The 24914-nt window shown below is 43.1% G+C and overlaps 1 protein-coding gene across 1 annotated transcript in view; it reads right to left on the reverse strand.

Moving 5' to 3' along the window:
* Positions 1-4602: 4602 nt before the first annotated feature.
* Positions 4603-24914, reverse strand: part of LOC138735980 (deoxynucleotidyltransferase terminal-interacting protein 1) — a 28280-nt gene continuing 7968 nt past the window's right edge. The window contains exons 4-13 of the mRNA XM_069884719.1: positions 23757-23855; positions 21401-21469; positions 20357-20413; positions 19146-19204; positions 17222-17267; positions 16403-16461; positions 15464-15524; positions 14553-14624; positions 6935-6990; positions 4603-5666 (exon numbers count right to left, since the gene is read on the reverse strand). Coding sequence (XP_069740820.1) covers positions 5558-5666; positions 6935-6990; positions 14553-14624; positions 15464-15524; positions 16403-16461; positions 17222-17267; positions 19146-19204; positions 20357-20413; positions 21401-21469; positions 23757-23855 — 687 coding nt within the window. The 3' untranslated portion in view covers positions 4603-5557. The remainder of the gene's footprint in view (positions 5667-6934; positions 6991-14552; positions 14625-15463; positions 15525-16402; positions 16462-17221; positions 17268-19145; positions 19205-20356; positions 20414-21400; positions 21470-23756; positions 23856-24914) is intronic.

Raw genomic sequence — 24914 nt, forward strand, 5'->3', positions numbered from 1 at the left:
AGACAGTTGGGATGCCTGCTCTCATAGGATGCAGGAATAGCAGTCAAATCGGCCAATCACAGCTTGCGGATCGCAGGGCATCCAATCCAGGTCCACACATGCGGGACAACCAATCAGCAGCTGGCATCGCTCAAGTCATGCTCCGGTGGTGACATGGCCGGCTGCCTATAAAAGGCAGAGCTGCAGCCCAATAAAGTCAGTGTCAATTACACTCCCTTGGTGTGCCAGTCTTCTTTCTAACCTTGAGCTACAACCCAAGCTAGAACCATAGCGACCCCGCTACAATGTTTAAATCCAAGGGCATGAACACTGAAGTTTTCAATTTCAAACCGATCTCTCCTTTCCACATTAGTCTTGAAAAAGCGACCCAATCAGAAATGTTGACTTGTCTATTTTTCTCCATGGATGATCTCCATGGAGATCTGCTTGAACTCTTTCTCAGTATTTGCAAAAAATGGCAAATCAATAAAGAAATGTAAAACAGGGTTAATGTTTTTTGGCTTTCCTTTGATCTAGAATGCAACACCATTACAGCACCAAGGATCCAAGTTTGAATCTGGCACTGTGGGTTTCCTCCCATGTTCCAAAGATATACAGGGTAAGGTCAATTGGTCACATGGGTGTTTTTGGGTGGCGTGGGTTGAAAGGGTCTGTTTCTGTGCTGAATCTCTAAATTAAAATTAATGTCCATGATTGCTTAGCAAGGTCAGAGACTTTTGATGCCAAAGTCTGCCCACACCTTCCTATCTGTCTAATCCCTGCTGCTTTTCTATAAATAACCAGCCCTGACATTATTCCTATCCAGTGTTTATTTGTGGGCAGATGAGAACAAGAGGATGTTCAGCCTAATGATCCTCTCATTAAGTCCCATATTCTGTTCCAAACTGCTCACCTTCCCTCCCTCATTTGTTTCCACTCTTCACCTTCCTTTTAAAAAAAATCAGATTCCATAATCCACAACACTTTGTTGTCTTCACATATCACCTCCCAGCATCTGTTGAGATCTCCATCCTGTCCTCCCCCAAGAGACTGCATCTGCTAGATATTGCCCCGACCTTCCCCTTCACCTCTTTATACTGGCTTCTTCTTTGGCTTGGCTTCGCGGACGAAGATTTATGGAGGGGTAATGTCCACGTCAGCTGCAGGCTCGTTTGTGGCTGACAAGTCCGATGCGGGACAGGCAGACATGGTTGCAGCGGTTGCAAGGGAAAATTGGTTGGTTGGGGTTGGGTGTTGGGTTTTTCCTCCTTTGTCTTTTGTCAGTGAGGTGGGCTCTGCGGTCTTCTTCAAAGAGGTTGCTGCCCGCCGAACTGTGAGGTGCCAAAATGCACGGTTTGAGGCAATATCAGCCCACTGGCAGTGGTCAATGTGGCAGGCACCAAGAGATTTCTTTAGACAGTCCTTTTAACTCTTCTTTGGTGCACCTCTGCCTCGGTGGCCAGTGGAGAGCTCGCCATATAACACGATCTTGGGAAGGCGATGGTCTTCTATTCTGGAGACGAGACCTACCCAGCGCAGTTGGATCTTCAGCAGCGTGGATTAGATGCTGTCGGCCTCTGCCATCTCGAGTACTTTGATGTTGGAGATGAAGTCGCTCCAATGAATGTTGAGGATGGAGCGGAGACAACGCTGGTGGAAGCGTTCTAGGAGCCGTAGGTGATGCCGGTAGAGGAATCATGATTCGGAGCCTAACAGGTGTGTGGGTATGACAACGGCTCTGTATATGCTAATCTTTGTGAGGTTTTTCAGTTGGTTGTTTTGCCAGACTCTTTTGTGTAGTCTTCCAAGGCGCTATTTGCCTTGGCGAGTCTGTTGTCTATCTCGTTGTCGATCCTTGCATCCGATGAAATGGTGCAGCTGAGATAGGTAAACTGGTTGACCGTTTTGAGTTTTGTGTGCCCGATGGAGATGTGGGGGGGCTGGTAGTCATGGTGGGGAGCTGGCTAATGGAGGACCTCGGTTTTCTTCAGGCTGATTTCCGGGCCAAACATTTTAGCAGTTTTCGCAAAACAGGACATCAAGCGCTGAAGAGCTGGCTCTGAATGGGCAACTAAAGCGGCATTGTCTGCAAAGAGTAGTTCACGGACAAGTTGCTCTTGTGACTTGGTGTGAGCTTGCAGGCGCCTCAGATTGAAGAGACTGCCATCCGTGCGGTACCGGATGTAAACAGCGTCTTCATTGTTGAGGTCTTTCATGGGTTGTTTTAGCATCATGCTAAAAGATTGAAAAGAAGGTTGATACGAGAACGCAGCCTTGCTTCACACCATTGTTAATGGAGAAGGGTTCAGAGAGATCATTGCTGTATCTGACCTGACCTTGTTGGTTTTCGTGCAGTTGGATAACCATGTTGAGGAACTTTGGGGGGCATCCGAGGCGCTCTAGTATTTGCCAAAGCCCTTTCCTACTCACGGTGTCGAAGGCTTTGGTGAGGTCAACAAAGGTGATGTAGAGTCCTTTGTTTTGTTTTCTGCACTTTTCTTGGAGCTGTCTGAGGGCAAAGACCATGTCAGTAGTTCCTCTGTTTGCGCGAAAGCCGCACTGTGATTCTGGGAGAACATTTTCGGCGACACTAGGTATTATTCTATTTAGGAGAATCCTAGCGAAGATATTGCTTGCAATGGAGAGCAGTGTGATTCCCCTGTAGTTTAAGCAGTCTGATTTCTCGCCTTTGTTTTTGTACAGGGTGATGATGATGGCATCACGAAGGTCCTGAGGCAGCTTTCCTTGGTCCCAGCAGAGCTTGAAAAACTCATGCAGTTTGGCATGCAGAGTTTTGCCACCAGACCTCTGGGGGGGGGGGGGGATTCCATCCATACCTGCTGCTTTGCCATTTTTCAGTTGTTCAATTGCCTTATATGTCTCTTCCCGGGTGAGGACCTCATCCAGCTCTAGCCTTAAGGGCTGTTGAGGGAACTGGAGCAGGGTGGATTTTTGGACTGAGCGGTTGGCACTGAAAAGAGATTGGAAGTGTTCTGACCATCAGTTGAGGATGGAGATCTTGTCGCTGAGGAGGACTTTGCCGTCTGAGCTGCGCAGCGGGCTTTGGACTTGGGGTGAGGGGCCGTACACAGCCTTTACAGCCTCATAAAAACCCCTGAAGTCGCCAATATCTGACAACACTGACTGTCCATTTCCATCCTCAGAAGTTGTGTGATCTGTTGAATTCCTTCAGAGGACTGTTTTTTTTGCTCCAGACTCCAGCAGCTGTTGTCTCTCCAAATTTTCCTTTTGATCGTCTCTCAATTCCTATTTCATCCAATTAATTTTTCTCAGTTCACCTACATAGCTTAATGTTTTGGTTCTAACCTCAGAAGTGATTCCAAGTTACATTGTAAGATTTGAAAGCTGGATACTCTCCAGTTGATATACCAAGATTTGCTTCAATGAACTTGATCTCACCATCAACTAACAATGGAGGAATCAAAGTGAATAACCTCATATTTTGTGCTCCTTGAGCCATGCTATTGTCAACTCATTATTGGTTATAGCCTCTTGAAACCTTTTTAGCATAAATTACCTTTCATTTTCCAAAACTGGAGTTGTAGTTCATAAAACCCTTGTTTTTCACTCTTTATTTACTTGGAAAGCCAAAGTATTGTAGGGTACTCTGAAATTGGTGGTAAATGCAATTAGTGTAGATAGTAATTGACATATGCTTGATTGTCCAAAAGGCCCACCTCAGCATTGAATATCACCAGGACCAGATTCTTTTAAACATTTTTTTTCTCTTAACTAGTAGTCATTACTTTTTATTTTTTTCATTTGGACTGAAATCTTGGTCCATCAGCATTACTGGGAGGTTCTCGAGTGAATGTCACTTCCTGAAGTGGAGGTTGGTGAGGGAGAATCACAACTGTCCTAACTCTCAGGGCCCCATCCCCCTTGGTGCTCGCCTTCCTACAATCGGCAAAAGTGTCCTGAGCCAGACCCTGACTCTCCGTGGATGCTATCTGATTTGCAGAGTCTTCTCATTACTGGCTACAAAGAACAGCCCAGCCCAGACATACATTGAAGCTTTAGTCTGTCACAACCCACACCTTTAAGAACAAATGACTTTGTTTCTCACTCCATATTCCTATATCCCAGTTAGCACATCTGCTAATTTTTCACGCATCCACATTACCTGGGAATCTTCATAAATAGAGGAATTTGGTTTAGCAAAGGTAACCAGTCAAGCCACAAGACCACACTGTCAGGCATTGCAAGGTTGTTTGTTTTGCCAACACGTGAATTAAAGACCAAGGTATACAGTTATTGTTTGATTTTCACATTTTTGATCTATATTTTTTAATATTCCAACCCCAATTTACCAGAAAATTTGTACCATTATTATGGTCCCTTTAGCTTGTCCCTGATTGTGTGTCTGATCATGGGTTTAGACATCAAGAAATAGTATGAGAAGAAATGTCTATAGCTCTATTTGGGATATAATGTGAGCCACAGGATGTCATTTTGAGTTGGTGAAATAAAGCAGCAGACCATGACCCCAACACCCAGCCACATTGGCTCAGCTGATATCAGTAACAACTAAGCAGCAAGCACTACCACGTACATCAGGTACACAAACCACAATACTTTCAGACAGATGAAAATGGACAACTGTTACAGAGAAAAATCTTTTAATTGACATCAATTTTAAGAAAAATACAGATCTCCAAACTCAGAGTTAAATAGCTAGGCATGGTTGAAGCTTGCTTTTGATTCTTTTATGTTTTTGATCTACAATGCTAGAGGGAAACATTCCTCATTAATAATTCAGCCACTTGTGTAAGCGTGCACAATTTAAAGCTCAAAGTTTCAAGGCAGACACTCTGACACTGTGCTGCATTCAAATGCAGTGCAAAAAGCCAGTAACGTCATTACCAGAGGATTGGGCAGCTCATCTCAAAAAGAATTCCAGTGTGACAGAGGAATCAGACCAGAGCATCTATGCAACAGGTTAGTTGTATTAATTTAATATTTGTATTCATTTTTTAAATCTAAAGGAATACTATCCATTCTGATCCCATGTTCCTGATGTAATTATACAGGCTCCAGAGCCTCAATCATAACTTCTCCACTCCTGTGAACTATTTATAATTAACACATGTATTACAGAACAGATAAAAAAGGCTATATCCATTCACTTGGTAGAAAACACCATCCAGCTCTACATAGTTATGGCAGGCTCTACTACTCACAACATGTTTTGGAACAGTCACCACAATTCTTAGTTCTTGCAAGTCAGCCATTGACAGAGGACTGTTTCCCGTTGGACCAGATTCCTCCAAGACCCAACTGGACTCCTCAAGAGAACTTCAGACGCAGGCTTTACAGAGCACAAGCACATAGGGGCGTAATTTACACATGACTAAGGTCACTTATTTCAAAGGATGACCAGCCCTGGTCTTTTCAATGCTTTGTACTCATTTGACAATCCTAAGTGCTGTGAGGATCATTTTCAGGAACACTCGTGATAGAAACTAGAAACATCCAAGTCCTTCAAAGGACTAACTATATTACTGGACACTTGGTCAATCCTGGCAATAAAAACTTCTATCCTCACTATCTTTCCCTTCTACTCCTTCTCTGTCCGTACAGCCAACATATATTTCTGCATCTTTTCCAGCATCCACACTGGAACAACAAATGGTCGGAGTTCATCCAGTCTCAGGTCAGGACAGTCCCTGTAACATCATGTGGAACATGGTTTAATATGCTGAAATGTGAACATGGAAACTTACACTGTAAACACAGGCAGAGAGAGGGGCGCTGTTAAATGTAAAAGATTGGATTGGTGTGAGATGCACAGAAGGACACCAGTCCACATATTTTGCCTGTTTAAAAGAATAGCTCATTAATCCTTTCACTTTGCAACAGTTTTCTATTTATTTACATACCCAAATTCAATCATTTTTTGGATATTGATATTGCTGACAAACCCATGATTCATTGCTCATCTTTAAACATCTGAGGTGGTAATGGGAAGCTACCATGAATTGCTGGAGTCTTTCATGTAAAAGTCCTCCCATTGTACTGCTGGGCAGGGTGTAATAAGGTTTTGACCCAGTTACATTCCAGATCAGGATGGCATTCAACAGAGGAGAAACCAGATTTTGGTATTTCTGTGAACCTGAATTTGTGTCCTGCTTGGTGCTATAGATCATAGGTTTTAGACGTGCCATTATATTAGTATATGCAAATAACTGCATTGCCTTTTGTAAAGTGTGTACACTGCAGCAATAGTGCAAAGCTGGAGTGAATGAATGTTTAATATTATCAATCATGTATCAATCACAATTATGTGATTATGTGTATCACACACAATTATGGAATATGCTCAACATACAGGGTATTTAGAATATCAGGGTATATGTCTTTTTTTGAAAATCAAATGTTTTATGTATGAAAGGAGGAGTGTCATTTTAACATGGTTACAGATTAGTTAAAAGAACATAAAATGAAGGACTCAATAGGCCATTGCTCACTTGGTGCCACAAGAATCAGTCATGGCCTTTGAGATATTGGAATTTATACTAATAACAGAAGGAAAGACAGTTTAATATCAATGTAAGACAATAACAACTCACTGGGAAGAATAAAGGAATGTTTCAGGTTGAAGATCTCTTCATCAGAACTGGGAAGGAAAGAAAAGCTGCAGGGAGGGTGAGGGAGCTGACTAAACCCTCCCCCCACCCCCCTCATGGATCTGACTGCAACATCATGGCACGTCTTTATTCTTCATTTCGCATTGGATATAGAAAAAAATTAAAAGAACTTGGGCTTAGGCTGGATTCAAATTGGCCTTTGTCAAGTGGGGTTTGAGTTGGATTTTAATTTTATCCCTCCTTATTCTCTGCCATCTGATGATTTTTAATATCTCATGTTCTTTGCTTTATCTTTCTTAGTGGGTCTAGCTTAGAATGCTGAGTCATTTAGTTACAAGAGTTCTCACCTGTAGTCATCACTGGCTGCCAGTTCTCGAATGTCATTTTCTATTAGCAGGTAGGCCTAAAATACAAATACATTGCAGAATAGCATCAATAATGGCTATTGAATCTGCATCTACAATTATACTGACACAATGTGATGATAGTACAGGCATATGTATAACCAGTTAGTAGAGTGTTTCCTCATTAGACTTGTGATTTACATGAATGAGATCAAAAGAAAAATGCTTATAATCAAGGAGTTGAAATTGTATGAGTAGAGGGGGAAAAAAGCTGTAGAAAACAAATCGGGGATAAAATCAATCTAGTGATATTTTTATCCTGAGATTTTTGATCAACTGTTGACTTTGAAAGACTCAAGATAGTTTATGATTTGATGAATTACAAGAATGCTATGACTCACCAAGGAAAACAATGTGAAGACAGAGAAACTGGAGGGACATGACAGATCAGACAGTATCCATGGATAGAAATGGTCAATCAAGATAAAGGGTCCAACCTGAAACATTGACTGACCATTTCTTTTTATGGACACTGCCTGACTCGTAGAGACCCTCCAATTTCTTGTTGCTCAAGCTTCCCTCCAGTTTCACTTTGTACATTCAAGATTCTAGAATTTGCAGATTTTGTATTTCTCTAACATTTACTATTACTGAAGTAGCCAGTCAACAATTTTTGTTCATTAGCAAGATGCAGAATCTGCCAGAAAAGGTAATCATCAGACCAAACTTATCACGTGCATGAGCAGTGAGAAAATTATAGCACTCTATGGTAATGTACTGCAAATCCCTGATCATCTAGATTCTGTTTGTTGGAAATCTTGATGGATTGGCATCTGTTTAGTAGTACATTAGTACAGTACATGTGCTGGGAATGCATAGTGCAAGTGGGGTGGGTGGCCAGAGCAGGAAGCCTGGAGTGTGGCTGGATCCCAGATGGTGGATTGTAGGCCCTTTTAGACTGCCATGTAAAATGGAGTTAACTGGGAAATTTGCACAGGTACATGATGATTTGAAAGGGTCCAACTAGGTTCAACTGGTCAAAACCCAACCGGGTCACCGACCTACCTCAGAGGTGGTCAGGGAACCCAGTAAAGCTTACTCAGGTGACCTGCTCCAGCGGTTTGGAAAGGAAAATGGCTGATCCGGTTACTTTGGTGATGTCAGCAGTTGTGTGGTGGGGGGGAGGTGGGGTGTGGCTATGATGTGCCACTTTTGTGAATGCCGCTCCAGTTCCAGCAGTGTGGGGGAATTATGGATAAGGAATGTGGCCATTGCTCCTGCACTCCCACATTGAGACATCGAGGAAGCAACTCCCCCTATCCCATTCATGGACTGAGGGGGGGGGGAAGGTGGTGACCAATGGGGGGCAGCGAATGACCCCCATTGGTCCATGGGGGTGGCAACTGACGTCTGGTGGGGGTTGGGGGCTACTGACGGCCAATACTTTCCTTGAGTCCATGACACAAGATCCCCTTTAATCAGCAGGTTGGCAATTTATCAGCTAGGTCTGGCTGCAATTTGAAAGCAGTTTATGTAGGGGTCCAGAACATCAGAGGCCAGTAACCTGGGCAGGTTTGCATCTGGAGCCAGGATTTTTATATTGTCTACTCTCTTTAAATTCACTGGAAAAATACTATTGTGTAACATGTTTATTTTGTATTCTTTTTAAGAATAAATACAAAATATGGGTTTATGTACGGTTACCGTGGATCATATCAACAAATAAGATGAAAATATACAGTTGTAGTGCTGGACACAGCCAAGAAAGACTCAGCCACCACATTGAAAGTCATTAATGACTATTTTTATTCAAATTCAGTGCGCGCCCTTTTAAGGGCAGCATGAGCTCAGTCACCTCATGCATTGTGACATTATAATCGCTCCCCCAGGTACACGCTGGGCAGGAGACTTGAGGCAGGGAGAAAACTCTGACAGCGCCATCTTCCCATGGCTGCCCTGCCACGTGGCGTTATATGCGGGGCCGGTTTGCCATGAGATAGTGTGCCGCCACACAACCTCCCCCCCCAGAACTGGCTACGTGTCCTGCCGCAGTTATGACGATGAAACCTCTCCACCAAACCATTTGCTTGCGGGTGGTAGGCTGTGGTGTGGTGGAGTTTAACCCCCAGGAGGTTTGCCAGCTGAGCCCAGAGCATGGAGGTGAACTAGGCGCCCATGTCACTGGTGATGTGTACCGGTGCTCTGAACCTATAGGATCCTGGCGCACGTCTCTGCGGAAGTCTCTTTGATGGAAATGGCCTCCGGCCATCTCGTGGTCCGATCGACTATTGTGAGAAGGTAGCGCACTTCTCTGGATACCAGCAGGGGGCCTACGACGTCAACGTGGATGTGCTGAAATCTCCGCACTGCCGGGTTGAATTGCTGGATTGGGGCCTGTGTGTGTACGCCAGTGGATCTTGGAGGCCTGGCACCTGGTGCAGTTCCTCGCCATCTCGGCTGCGTCCTTTTTGAGCCCATGTCACACAAACCGCTCTGCCACCATTCGCACCGAAGTCTTCTCCGAGGGGTGGGCTAGGTCATGGACTAAGCTGAAAACCCTCGACCTCCACTGCAGTGGGACTACAGGGCGCGACAAGCCGATGGAGACGTCGCAGAACAGCGTGTCCGGGCTGTTGGAGAACTGAATGTCCTAGAGCTCAAGGCCAGAGAAGGCGGTCCGGAGAGCCTGTATCTCTGTGTCCAGTTTCCAGGCTTGTGCCAACTGTGTATAGTCAAGGCTGGGGGGTGAGAGTGTTGATCGCTGGACGAGAGAGCGCATCTGCTACGACGTTGTCTTTGCCTGCCCTGTGCCGGATGTCGGTGGTGAAGTCCGACACATAGGAGAGGTGGCGTTGCTGGAGAGCCGACCACGGATCTTTGGCCATCGTGAGTGCCTGTGTGAGGGACTTGTGGTCCGTCAACACTGTGAAAGGCCTGCCCTCCAGAAGGTATCGAAAGTGCTGGATGGCCAGGTGACCAGGAGCTCCCGGTCGAAAGCGCTGTACTTGAGCTCCGGCAGGTGTAGCTGTTTGCTAAAGAAGGCCAGCGGACGCCATTGTCCGTCGAGCCACTGTTCAAGTACGCCCCCTACCGTCGTGGCTGAGGCATCCACTGAGAGCATCATGTGTGCACCAATAGAGTAGCATTAGCGAGGGCAGGATGAACCAATGACAAAAATTCACCATCCTCACGAACTCCTGCAGGCCCTTGAGGGTGGTTGGCTTGGGGAACTGCTGGATGGCCACGATCTTCTCTGGCGCCGGAGCAGCCCCTGCTGCCGAGATGGTGTGCCCTAGGAACTGCAGCGTCTGCTTGCCGAACTGGCACTTTGCTACATTAACTATGAGGCCAAACTCCGCCAGTCGAGCAAACAGGGTATGGAGGTGGCCCTTGTGCTCTTTGCAGTTGCGGCTGGCGATAAGGGTATATTTTTCCAGGTTATTAAACACAGACATCAGAGCAGCACCCAAGGAGGACCTACATGAGTCTTCTGCAGAGCTGGTCTACGGCGCGCCACTCTCACTGCCCGATGAGTTCTTTGCCCGACGTCAGGTTTGAGCACGCGAACCTTTTGGCAGATCTCTGAAAGAAACCATCTTCACTAGCCCCCCCTGCCTCCCTCGCATCATAGCATCCGACCGCCACATCTTCCCAAAGAGCTGGACTCGGCAGAATTCGTATTTGTTGGGCGCGGCCCACATATGGCACCATTACAAGTCCCTACCCACTGCGTCCATGAGGTGCTGAAAAGTCTGGGCCGCGTTCTTGAGGCCAAAGGGCATACACAGGAATTCAAAGAAGCCAAAGGGGATGATGATCGCCATCTTGCTGATGTCCTTGGGGTGGACACGGTTCTGATGGTACCCCCACACCAGATCGACCTTGTAGAAGACTTGCGCACCGTGGAGATTGGCTGAGAAGTCTTGAATGTGTGGAACCGGGTACCTGTCTGGTGTGGTTGCATCGGTCAAACACCGGTAATCACCGCAGAGTCTCCAACCCCCAGAGGATTTGGGGACCATCTGGAGAGGGGATGCCCAGGCGCTGTCCAAGCGATGGACGATCCTCTACTCCTGCAGCCGGGAAAACTCCTCCTTTGCCAGCTGCAACTTCTCGGGCGGAAGTCGTCTGGGTTTGGCGTGCAGCGGGGGGCCTTGAGTGGAGATATGATATTATACCCTGTGCTGGGGTAAGGTGGCGCTGAATCGTGGTTGAAGGATGGAGGGGAACTCGTGGAGTATGTTCGAATACTCATCCCTGGAAGTGGCGATGGCGGCAATCTCGGGCCTGCAGGCGTTCATGGCGTCCAGGCTCTTGCCCTTCATGTCAACAACAGTCCGTGTGCCCTCAGGAAGTCGGCCCCTAACAATGCTGTACCCACTGAGGCTAACTCGAACTTCCAGCGGAATTTCTATTTCCCGATCTGGATCTGCGCCCTGCAGGTACCAAAGGTCTTGATGGCTGAAATGTTGGCTGCCCGCAGGGTGGGACCACGAGATCGGGTACTTGTCTCGAGGGCGATGGGGGGCAGGATGCTCAGCTCCACTCCTGTGTCCACCAGGAAATATCGGCCGGTGGACTTGTCGGTAATGTGAAGGACGCTGTCCACGTGGCCAGCTGTCGCAGCCATCAACGGTGGCTGGCTGGGTGTTTCCCGTGGTCGTCACATGGTTGTCAGCACTTACGAGCTTGCACTCCCCAGAGCTGATGGAAAAAGCACTAGGTGCAATGGTGCTCCTCCGGCTTGTGGTTGGGGGAGTGTTATGGCCAGTTGGCTCTTGGTCGAACAACCTGAGGGCTGCTTCATTCTCCCTCTTGGTGGGCCAGAGGGTGGCCGCTTGGGCTGCGACTCAGTGTGGATCCATGAAGTCCTCATCCACCAGGAGTAGTTGGATATCCCCAGGCATCTGCTCAAGGAAGATCTGACGAAATAGGAAACAAGGTTTGTGATCCTCCGCCAGCGCCAGCATCTCATCCATTAGGGTCAATGGTGTGCGGTCCCCAAGCCCGTCGAGGTGCAGGAGCCTGGAGGCACGATGCTGAGGGGAGAGCCCAAAAGTGCCAAGGAGCAGGTTCTTGAGGGCAGGATATTTACCCTCAGCCGGTGGGTTGTGTATTAGATTGTTCACCCTGGCTGCCGTTTCTTCGTCCAGCACGCTCACGACGTGGTAGGACATAGTGGCGTCTACTGAAATGTTCCTCAGTTGAAATTGCGCCTCCACCTGCCCGAACCATGTACGCAGGCGATGGGTCCAGAAGTGGGGCATATGGCAAGGGCGTTGATCACTACTGGATCCATGTTCTTGAGACCAGAGAGGCGTCTGGGCTCAACGGGGTCACCAATGTACTGCTGGACACAGCCAAGAAAGACTCAGCCACCACATTGAAAGTCATTAATGACTGATTTAATTCAAATTCAGTGTGCGACCTTGTAAGGGCAGCATGAGCTCAGTCACCTTGTGCATTGTGACATCATAATTGCTGCCCCAGGCGCATGCTGGGCAGGAGACTTGAGGCAGGGAGAAAATCCTGACAGCGCCATCTTCCCATGGCTGCCCCACCACGTGGCGTTACACGCGGGTCCAGTCACCATGAGAGTGTGCCGCCACATCCATATAAAGGGATTTTCAATTTTGTTCCAATTATTTTATATTCAATATTATATTGGACACATTATAAAAAATGGATTAACTGCTAATTAATATATAATAGAATTAGATGTCTCAAGATAAGTGATATGTATGTGATACGACCTGTTGTACGCAATTACTAGATGACTATGTATATAGATTTATTTTAAAAATGCAAAAGAAAAAGAAGTAAAAGTGTGTAAGCATATTAACAAGAGCAACATCCAATAGATCTGAAATCTGCTAAATAAAATGACCAACTCCCAAGGGTCTATGATTATCAAAAGTTTACTGCATCATTATTTAGACACTGAGTGAGTGGCTACAATGGTAACTGATGTGGATTTGTAAATGTTAGCATTGACTATTTTATTCTCGCAATACAGAGCCAAATCTGTGATATGTATGATTTTCTGCTGAGGGAAATGCAAGAATGAAAAACTATTTCTGTGTGCTTAGTTTCCAGTGTGTTTGTTTATTTGTTAGGAAATGCAATAAGAACATGTATGGATTCCCTTGTTGCAGCATCAGGGTTGCTCAGGTATAGTTTTGTTCAGACATCTAAAATCTGTAGCCAAATATGTGCTAAGTCAGCTTCATAAACTGCCAAGAACAAAAGCTTTGCAATTCTTAGAAATTGCTTTCTGAATAAGGTACATGTTTGATATACTATTGTATGGTGTTGTACAATTTATCTTCATGTGCATTTCCCCTGCACACACATACCTAGTCAATCACATCTTTTAAAAATAGCTTGGAGAATATGGTGAGAAACTTCATAAATTTGCCAGGAAATGATAAAGGATTAGTTGTTAACTAATGACAAGCTATCCAATATGCAGCAAGTACATGAAAAGCAAAAGATATTGGAAATACTCAGTGGGTCCAGCAGCATCCATAGAACCAAAGCTAGGTTGAAAGAAACAGAGTTAATACTATTGTTGCCTGACCTACTGAGTATCTCCAGCATTTTCTGTTATAATTGCAGCAAGTACAACAGGAAGTTTCCCATCACAAGGTTCCATTTGCCTCATCAGGCCATGAGCATATTAAAAAAAAGCCCTTTAACTACTCGAGTTCTTCATCAACCTGAAAGTAGAGAAGGGGAACCATCTGGTCAATCAGATTATTAACTACTCTCCATAGCAGTGCAGACATGCAGAACCTAGGCTGGTGAGTGGCACATAAAAAGGAAAAAAAAATTACAAAGGGACTCTTTCCTTCACAGACACATCCTTGTCTATAGTTGGCTTGAGATAACAGCATACACATATTGCCATCTATGTGCTATGTCTGCACACATAAGCACATAAAGGAACCTGTCCTTAGCAGTAGTTTAAAGTAGCATTCGCAACCAATTTTTGGCTATGGCCCCCTAGGACTCTCCTCAAAGTTTATGGGTCCCCTTCCCTATGAAACAGTCAAGTTTAGTTGGTTTCTTCTGTATGTCTCTCCTACCAACTTCATAAAAAATATTTTATGATTTTCAGACCGTGACCTCCTTTAATTGAACTGTGGCCCTAGTTGAGTATGGTTGGTTTAAAGCATTTCCACAAGTGCATGGATGCAGATGGTAATTATTGTTTCCTCGTGGGGCAGCACAGTTGGCATACCCATTAGCACAATGCCTTTACAGCGCCAGTGATCGGGACCAGGGTTCGAATCCTACACTGTCTGTGTGGGTTTTCCCTGGGGACTCTGGTTTCCTTCAACCGTTCAAAATGTACTGGGGGTGTAGGTTAATTGGATGTAAATTGGACTGCACGGACTCTTGAGCCAAAATGGCCTGTTACCGTGCTGTATGTCTAATTTTAAATGTAGACATTTGAAAATGACAGAATACTATGACGTGTTTGGGATGTTTCTGGAAATCTGTGGTTTAGGGACAAAGTCACAGCACATGAAGTCCCACTAATAACCCAAAAATTGGACTATTTTGCACAAAATTATGATGTTACTGTTGCTGCGTTCATTTGAGTGTCAATACTCACCATCTTGCCCCCCGTGGCTGGCATGTGATGCTTCTCTCCAAGCCAGTGCTTATCTTGTGAGTCTGCAGAGTACTGAAAATCAGGGAGAGTGTAGGTAAAAACATTACACATGGTGGCAATCACTCAAGTCTTAAAGGACAACAATGAACACAGTAAAAACAGAACACTAACCCAGATTAAACCCAAAGTAAAACATGGTGCCGATCCACACTGGGCAGTGAAACTTGGCACCAAACCCACAATAAAATACTTCAGGAAAATTCCAATAACCTCAAACTTGGTACTTTGGTGATGCTAGACTAGCAGATTTTCTGGATTGCTGGATATTGTTTCAAAGAATACTCCAACACTCTTAATTTCTTAAGAATGATTCATAAAGTTGAAAGGCAGGGCAAGAACTGGGGCGCCAGTGAGAGAGAAGGTTGTGCTGGAATCAGCAGCTGGTGAGCCATACATTGAATCATCACAATTTCTGAATTGTTGGTGTTTTACAGTACAAGATACTAACCCACACAAGACACATGGTGAAACACAGCAATGAACACAGCAATATATAAAAAGCCAAAATGTGCTCTCATCGCTTGGACTGTCACTGCTAGCAGTATGTGAGAATACTTGAATTACATAGTACACTTGCCAACAATGAGCTTCATGCGTCCTGGGGTGAAGGCTAAGGTATGATTAGTGTAGCAGTTAGCGCGATACTATTACAGCGCCAGTGACCCGAGTTCTAATCCAACACTGTAAGGAGTTTGTACGTTTTCCCCATGACCTGTGTGGGTTTTTCCCGGGAGCTCTGGTTTTCTTCCACTCTTCAAAATGTATAGGGCTGTAGGTTAATTGGCTGGCATGGATTTCAATGACTGGAATTGGGTTCTACAGGTATAAATAAAATTAAAATTTACTCTTACCTTAAATAGATCAGGATGCTTTATATAGATTCTTCCACGGGTGCCACCCATTCCCAATGCTCTGAGAAAAGAGGGGAAATGCTTGGGAAAGAGCTTGCATTCAGTTGTGTAACTAGTGTTGAAGTTTGAATAAATTTTAACAAGTTGTGGGTCCCTCTGATGGCAGCACACAGAAGTTAAAGGATTTGTTATAAAGTTTACTCAAATGAAGATGGTAATGAAAACTTCCATTGAAAACAATAACCTAGCTTTAACTGTGGAGTTCATCACACTACAGGAGGAAATCCACATTCCTCATGAGGATGTTGCCAGGGCAGGAGAATTAGTTTTGAAGTGAGAGCGTCTAAATTGAGGTTGTTTTCTTTGGAACAAGGGGGAAGAAAGAAAATTTAATTGAGTTTTACAAAGCTACAAAAGGCCTGGTTGTTAATTGAGAATTGTTAATTGGTACTTTGGTGGAAGAATGAGAGGGATTCACAATTATAACATAGATATCCTGTAATGTCTTATTTATTGATCTTTGCATCCGTGATCTTCTGCTCTGTTATATCAGGCTAAGATTAATAATGGCAGGTAAAAAGCATACTGCTCTGCATCTAACCCATGCTGTACCAACCCTAGCTCTTTAATTGTAAATAAATGGAGCTTTGCAACTAGTTTGTGCTGTTGCTATTTTGGTAGTTTTGAAGGAGCAGTGCAGAAGCAGGTTTATTCTGTGACTAATCACTGCTGCACCTGACTGCGATTGTTTGAAAGGAGATGATGCAACCAGCTGAAGAAATTCTAAATCCCAGCATGTTTTATAAGACAGATAATGGAAGAAAGAGTTTAAGTTTTTCCTTTCTATCCATGAGAGTTTATCATCCTGCAGAATAGGTAAATTGCTAGACATCATTGCATGGTGGAGGCTAAGAAAGAACATGCAAACTATCTGCTTACTTGTTTGCACGCGATCCAAGCACAAATGTGGTTGATGTGTTCAGTCTGGCTGGGTCCCACTGAAAATGTATAATAATAAAAAGGAAAATTAATAGTTCCTTTACCGCTCACTTAGTCTCATCACAGCTATCCTTTACAACATTTTCTATTACAATGCACAAAGCCAAGTTTCAGGCACTGCCTTTCAGATTTCCAATTAAAACAACCTGACCAATCATGAGCAATATCCCTTAAAAGAGAATGGGGCCATCCATGAATCAGTGCTGTCCAAGCACAAATGAGCATGCAATGGATCTTTGCACTCATACAGTTGCAGCTCTCCTCATCTTGTTCCACTCTGAGACATTTAAAAGAGAACAAAGCGATTATCTAAAGTTATGCTAGCCTATCCCAGGGGAACAACTTCCCACATTCATTCCCAGTCTTTTCAAAACAGTGATAGGATGCCTTGGTAGGCCCCCATGGGAGCTGGGATGGAAATTATGGCAGGGCTCCTACTTTGGATTATGAAAATGAACATGTGGACATCACCCAAGAATACCGTGGAGTGTTGTGATCTTTTACTGTCACTGATGTCATGAAATAAACTCATGAAGATCAACTCCAGCTTCAAGCTTTATTTGTTTACATATATACACTGTGAATAGTTTTTTTGCACAACCAATAAGTGATAATTCTGCTTCACCCACGGAAAAAGAATCTTAGGATGGTATGTGATGTCGTGTATGTACTCTGACAATAAATCTGAAATTTAAATTGAAATCAATCAAGGAGAGGAATTGGAATGAACAAAATTCTAGTTAAGGTGGATAGCACTACCTTAGGTCCTTCCCTTCTGATTGGCTCAGTGTATTTAACCTTTGAGCTGGAAAAAAAGACAAGAAGTTAGAGCCTTTTTGATAATAGAATGGGAGATATAAATTTTTAATTTAAAGAATCTGGACTTACTGAAGCATAGAAAATAATCGTATTGAAACAATTAAAATTGTTGACTGGGCAGAGACATCTAGAACCAGGGGGCTCAGGGTCAACTATTCAAGAGAAAGCGGAGTAACACAATAGCACAGCTAATAGATCTGTTGCCTCACAGTGCCAGAGTCCAAATTTAATCCTGACTTCTGGTGCTGTCGGTGTGGAGTTTGCACACTCTGCCTGTGACCACATTGATTTCCTCTAGGAACTCTGGACATGTGGATGGTAGATTAATTGATTGCTGCAAATTGCCTTCACTGTGTAGGTGAGTGGTGGAATCTGGGGAGATGATAAGAACAAAAATAAAGAGGGGGAGAATAAAACAATGTTTAATGTTGAATCAGTATTGGTGAGTCAATGGTCAGTATGGATTCAGTGGATTGAATAGCCTGTTTCTGTGATATATACAGGTGCTTCCCTATTTACGATGGTCCGACTTATGGATTTTCAAAGTTACGATGGGTCGAATCCATACTTTCAATTTCGAATTCTGATCCGTTCCTGTGCTTGTGATATGCGGTACGCTACTCTCTCATGATATTGGGTGATGGTAGAATCGCATGAGCGTATCGAACAGCATACCCTCTTGCGATGCAGACTCAACCACGATTGCAGTTTCTGTAGCAATCCTATGAATGAGTTGCACTGTAAGCAACCCATCAAAAATGGTAGAGGTGGTATTCTTTTTTGACTTATGATGGGTTTGCCGGAATGTAACCCTATCATAAGTTGAGGAGCACCTGTATATCTCTATGATGCTACCATTTCTATAATCACAGAGTAGTGAGTCTTTGTAATTCTCTATGCAAGAGGGATTTGGAAGCATAACAGCTTTACTCAAGATACAGGTCAATGTTTTGGAGATCAAGGACAACTTAAAGGGCCAAACAAAAAGTAGAAGAGGAAGTATGGGAAGTTACAGAGTTTAGATCAGTGGTTTTCAACCTTTTTCTTTCCACTCATATACCACTAAGTAATCCCTATGCCATAGGTGCTCTGTGATTAGTAAGGAAAAAGTTTGAAAACTACTGTTTTAATCGTACCTAATTTGACTTATTATGTGCATGGTTTCATAACTCCAAAGGAAATGGGTCAAATGACAACTTTTTTTCAAGCCAAATATTTCAGTAACAAATGGGTCTAGAGCAGTGATTCTCAACCTTCCCTTCCCACTCACATACTACCTTAAGCAATCCCTTACTAATCACAGAGCACCGAAGACATAGGGATTACTTAAAATGGTATGTGAGTGGAAAGAAAAAGGTTGAGAACCACGGGTTTAGAGGCTTGTTAGCCAAATGTTATTTAGTTGCATGGCACTGTACATCACAGCACCACTGAAAAAGTAGGGATTGTGTTTGGAAGATGTTGCAGAATACCTTACGTTGATAGATTTATTCACCACTGGTAACACACCTCTGCAGCTAGTTACTGGCTTCACCATTTGGATATGCCTTTTGAGGATTGGTTAGCATTAACCTCCTTATGAATTATTAATATTCTACACAAGTCTTTAGGACACTACTTCAATTATTAAATGCTCAATATTTTTGTTGGCCTCGTTGACAAAAAGAGGTATTAGAACTTGGAGGAATAGGCTTTCATTTCCCCCCCCCCCTCATTTTTTGCAAAGGTGGGGACCACTAGGCATTATGAAGTCAGTACCTCACCACCAGTGCAGATCTTTAGGAAAATTAATATGCAAGAAAAGTGGTTTAATCTTCAGTGTGAGTAACATGAAAGAGTACATCAGCCCAGGATTTGTACTCACACAGCAGTTGGCACGGTCCGGTCAAATGAAATCAGGTGTCCTGGTGGTCTGCCTTTCCTCTGCAAGAATAATATTTCTTTAAAACTTGACATATGTTCCTTCCCTGTTCTGAATTTCTACTTAAACTTTGTGTGTGTTGTCTTTAAAACTATAGAGTCATACTTTAGGTACATTTGGATTCATCTTTGCCCTTTTCCTCCTTGCTAACACTGTTATTTTAACAAAACTTTATTCACTCAAGACACATCTTGAGAAGTCTTCTAGTCTTGGATCCACTGACAAGCTCCAAAAATCCAGAAGATACATCTGCCTGGGGCAATTGACTGCTGTCTATCTGGGTTTTCAAAAAGATCAAGAATGACACTAAATGCGTAGCACCATTCTATAATAAACCCATACCAAAGGTAGTGATTGGCATAGTTAGTACTCCATCAAACTTCTACAGATGTGCTGTGGAAAGTACCTGCTCAATGTATATAATAATAAACTTATTATCATAACATATTGTCTGGAGGCAATGTGCCAACCACATCGTGCAGAAACACATAGGGTAGAGAGCAGGTACGGATGACACCAATCCCTGAAGAAAGTCAACGAACAAGTTAAGCTTCAAGAAAAAAAAACTACTGCATAATCACTTAAATGACTATTATTTGTTATGTCATTTGAAATGACAACTTCTGGACTAGTTGCCCAGTTCCATAATCCATAAGATTACTGTATCTAAACCATTCACTGCAGATCTACTAAATTGAGATGTTAAAATTAATTTAAGATGGCAATGAGCTCAATGATTCTGGGAATGGATAATCAGATTTAAGGTTGTGCATGACATTTGTGTTGAGTGTGGCACTAACAATCTTTTGGCTGCATCAGGTGCAGACTAGAATGTATGTGATTCAGCTCCTAAACTGGGATTCAGTTACGTGGTATAATTTGGACTGGCAGTTAGTAATGCTACAAATTGTTTTATCGTCTTATGGCTCTAATTGATAGCAACTATCCAATGATCTCTGTAGGAAAGGGCAGTCTAAGGCTCAAATGTGATGCCTTCCTTTAGTTAGAAAGCCTACTAAACACCAGCACTAGGTTTACACATGAAGAATAATTTTTCAGGTCTGGTACAGGCCAATCAAAGGCCAGTGCCTCTAACAAACTATACATTGCTTTATGTCAACTTAGTTCCCAATTTCAGCTTCATTCAGGCTTACCTTCTTAGGGACTGGACTTCCTCTCTGGCTCAGGTCATCCTCCATCTGTCGTGAACGCTGCAATAAGACACATTTTACATGAAAACCACAATGATTGCTCTCAAGCTTAAAAAAAAATGACACCTGGTCCTACAAATATCAGAATTTCCACTGAACAGTGATCATTACAGGATCAACACTCATGATGCTGGAGGAACTCAGAGGGTTAGACAGGATCTGTGCAAGGTAAAAGACAGTCCACATTTCAGGCTGAGAAACCTTCATTAGGACTGGGAAAGAGGACAGAAAAGGTGGGGGAGGGAGGGGAGGAGCATGAGCTGTCAAGTGATAGTTTGTGGGGAATAATGCAAAAACCTAGGCGAGAAGGAAGAGGCAGCGGGCTAAGGAAGATGCATCCTGATAGTAGAGGACAGTAGATGATGGAAAGAAGGGAATAAGGTGGGAAGCTAGAGGAATGAAAGTGTGTGTGACAGTCAAGAGGGCAGAAGAGGGGAATGAGAAGGAAAAGAAAAGGAGGAAATGGGCCATGGGGATTAGAGAAATCAAACGTAGGGGCAGGAAAGGTCACCGGAAATTGGAGAAGTCCGTGTTAATGCCATCCAATTAGAGACTGCCAAAATGGAATACAAGGAGTTGTTCCTCCAATTTGCATGTGCAACCTGGCTGTAAAGTAAGCCATGGACAGATACGTTAATGTGGGACTGGAAAGTGGAATTAATAAGGTAAGCCACTATGGCCGCTATGGCAGATGGAGGGAAAGTGCTCAATGAAGCAATCCCCCAATCTCTGTTCTGTCTCTCCACTGGACAGGAGGCCGCATTGGATGCACCAGATGCAACAGATGACCCCTTCAGGTTCACTGCAGAGCAAGCGTATCACAGGGTTTTTTTTCAGTAAACAGATCTCTAACTGCATTCAGCAGATAGATCACTCAAAGCAGCTAATTGACATAGTACAAAAGAGCACTGGACTATTTACTAATTCAAACCCCACTTAAGCATTAATTCTACACAATCTCTAGTCTGAAGCAAACTCTGAGCCTACCTTTGTGGTAGAAGAGTCTCCAATGGGTTTAGTAATCATCTTCCCTCCATCAGTGTACATCATCTTAGCCTGCATCAGGAAGATGGGTTAAGACATTGACACAATGGGCCATAGTTACAATTACACACAGAAATTTCTCCACCCAAGTAAATTCCCCAGCAAGCAAGTACAACACCAAATAATAACACACAGCAAACAGTGATAAGCTGGAGAGACTCAGCAGGTCTGTTTAGAGTAAATAGTGAGAAACAATTTAATGCACAGGAAGAAATCACCGGGTAGATGTATTCATGAATGTTGGAAATCTTGCCCCCAAACCCATTTTTTGTTTACTTTTTATAGGATTGATGTTTTTCTTCTTTCATTGGATCCTAACTTTTAAGTAGTGTGAAATAATAGTTATTACAAGTTTTAAAAGAAAATAATTCTTTTGGTTATTGATATGTTTTACTAAAAAGCTGAAAATGTTCTCACCAGCGAAATGATAAGCAAAGTTTTTACCTGAAGCTGAAAACCATTGCTGTTCAATCATCCCTGAAAGCACCCAACAATGTCTTCAAGCAAGATATAGAAACCATAGAAAACTACAGCACAGAAAACAGGCCATTCTGTCCTTCTAGTTTGTGCCAAAACATCATTCATCTAGTCCCACTAACCTGCACCCATTCCATAACCTTCCAAACCACTCCCATCCATATATCTATCCAATTTATTCTTAACTGTTAACCCCGCATTTACCACATCAGATGGCAACTCGATCCAAACTCCCACCACCCTCTGAGTGAAGATGTTGCCCCTAAAGCTCCCCCTAAACCTTTCTCCCTAAAGCCATGTCCTCTCGTATTTATCTCTCCTAATCTAAGCGGAAAGAGCCTACTCACATTTACTCTGTTCCCCTCATCATTTGTAAATCTCTATCTAATTTCCCCATATTCTTTCACGCTCGAAGGAATAAAGTCCCAACCTATTTAATCTTTTCCCGTAACTCAACTCCTGAAGTCCCAACAACATCCTAGTAAATCTTATCTGCACTCTTTCAATCTTACTGATATCCTTCCTAATAGTTTGGCAACCAGAACTACAGGTAATACTCCAAATTTGGTCTCACTAATGTCTTATACAACCTCCCCATAACATCCCAACTCTTGTACTTAGTACTTAGATTTATGAAGGCCAAGATGCCCAAAGTTTTCTTTATAACCCTGTCCACATAATTCACTTTCAGGGAATGATGTATCTGTATTCCCATATCCCTTTGTTCCTCTGCACTGCTCAGTGCCCGACCATTTACTATGTATAATGATCATCAAAGTGAAAAGCCAGGATTTCAAACAGCAATTACTGAATTTGATGTAGTTAAAAATACTCAGTCAGGGCTTAGGAGACCTTCAGAGATAATTCCATGAAAAATAATTGCACATTGGGGAAAGATACTGTATATCAAGAAAGATGTTAGAATAAATACCCAGAACTTGATAAATCAACACATATGAGTGAGATCACATTACTAGTGAGATCAGTGACTCTGAATGGACACATCTGGATTCGCCCACATGAAGCGAGTACTAGACCTGAGTGCATGAGCTGTGAAACGCAAAACCCCTGGCCTTACTGACAGAACAACTCTTCCATTGAGAACAGAAATAATTTAAAAGCAGTGCAGGAATAGTAAATAGTTGTAAAATAAGCAAGATCCAGTACATACTGCAGTTTAACTGTGTGCTCCAGCCAGCATTGTCCAGGATACAATGCTGAATTCCAGAGTGCAAAGAGTCTGATAGATTATCTGCCTACATTCAACCAGGTATCAGGATAAATCAAAGATTATAAAAGTAATTCAAAAAGGGTCCTCGCTGTGTTTGAAAATTTACATTCAAATCTGAAATTGAACATCTAATCTCTAAATTTAAACATGACATAACTTCACATAGCCATTAAACATGATTAGGTGGGGTAACATCCCTCCAACTGAGCAACACCGCCTACCTAGCCATATGAGAAATAAAAGATAATACATGCAACTCAGATGTTGAAACCGTTATGTCACTCTCTCCAACAATACCAAATAAAGCAGTAAAGGGATTTGGTTTAAAAAAAACTATGAACAACAATTCTATGGGGAATAAGCATTTTCTACTGTTAATCATAAAGTTGCTTTTTGTGTGTTGGAAAAAAATGCAATTCAGGTACAACACAACCAGTGAAAGGACATTGGCTATTTCATCCTTATATGCTTTATGACCTGTACAGTTTCTCCTGCAAATATTTGCAAAGAACAAGATACTATGGACCATGTGCAGGGCCATCTGACCAGTTTAGAATCATACACTCACTTCCCCACTGCCATTTTTCCTACCTGTTCTAAACAGTTTTTACAGGTTTCTTGCACTAGTTGCTCAGGGTCTACATCTTCGCCAATATTCTCTTTCACATTCCATGCAGCCTTCTGGAAAAACTGAAAATAGGAAAATAATTTCAGTCAGGTCCTTTCAATTTAATCCATCAACAAGCAAGACTAACAACTCATAGTTAATTTATCCCTTAAAGTTCAAAGCATCAAAGTTCAGATTTATTGTCAGAGTACACACCATCACATACGACCCTGAGATTCTTTTTACTGCAGGCCAGGCAGAATTTCTACTTATCGGTAGTGCAAAGAAAAAGTACTCAAGAAAATACATACATACAAAATAGAGCAATGCAAACAAGAAGGCAGTGCAAACAACTGTGCAATGCAGAAAATAAATATCCTACAATAAATATCATGTAAACTAAGAGTCCTTAAATTAGTCTCTAATTGAATTTGTTGTTTAGGTTGTTTGAAGGTGGAGGGATAGCCACTGCTCCTGAACCTGGTGGTACGAGTCTTCTGCCACCTATACTTCTTTCCTGATGGCAGCAGCAAGAACAGAGCATGTCCTGGGTAGTATGGATCCTTGATGATCCTTTCCGATGGCAACTTTCCATGTATATTTTCTCAGTAGTGGGGAGAGTTTTGCTTACCTTTTGCAGGGCATTCCGCTTAGAGATATTGGTGCCCCCATACCAGGCCATCATGCAGACAGTCAGCACACTTTCCAGTACCCATCATTGAAGTTTGAGAGGTTTTCAATGTCATTACAAAACTCCACAAACTCTTGAGAAAGTAAAGGTGCAGATGTGCTTTCCTCATGGTGACATTTGTGTGTTGGGCCCAGGAAAGATCCTCTGAGATAGTGACTCTCCCAGGAATTTAAATTTGCTCATCCTCTCCACCTCTGATCCCCCAATGATCTCTGGACCTTATACCTCTGATTTTCCCCTTGTGAAATCCACAATCAGTTTCTTGGTTTTGGTGACAATGAGTGCACAGTTGTTATTAGTACTCAATTCAAGCAAGTTTTTGATCTCCCTCCTATATGCTGATTTATCACCACTTTTATGCCAGCAAATTTGTAAATGCTGTTGTCATACTGAGCCACACTGTCATAGGTATATAGAGCAGAGGGTTAAGAATACTGGTAGTGCTCTGGTT

The sequence above is a fragment of the Narcine bancroftii genome, chromosome 6 (genome assembly GCF_036971445.1).
Source record: "Narcine bancroftii isolate sNarBan1 chromosome 6, sNarBan1.hap1, whole genome shotgun sequence".
NCBI classification, from domain to species: Eukaryota; Metazoa; Chordata; class Chondrichthyes; order Torpediniformes; family Narcinidae; genus Narcine; species Narcine bancroftii.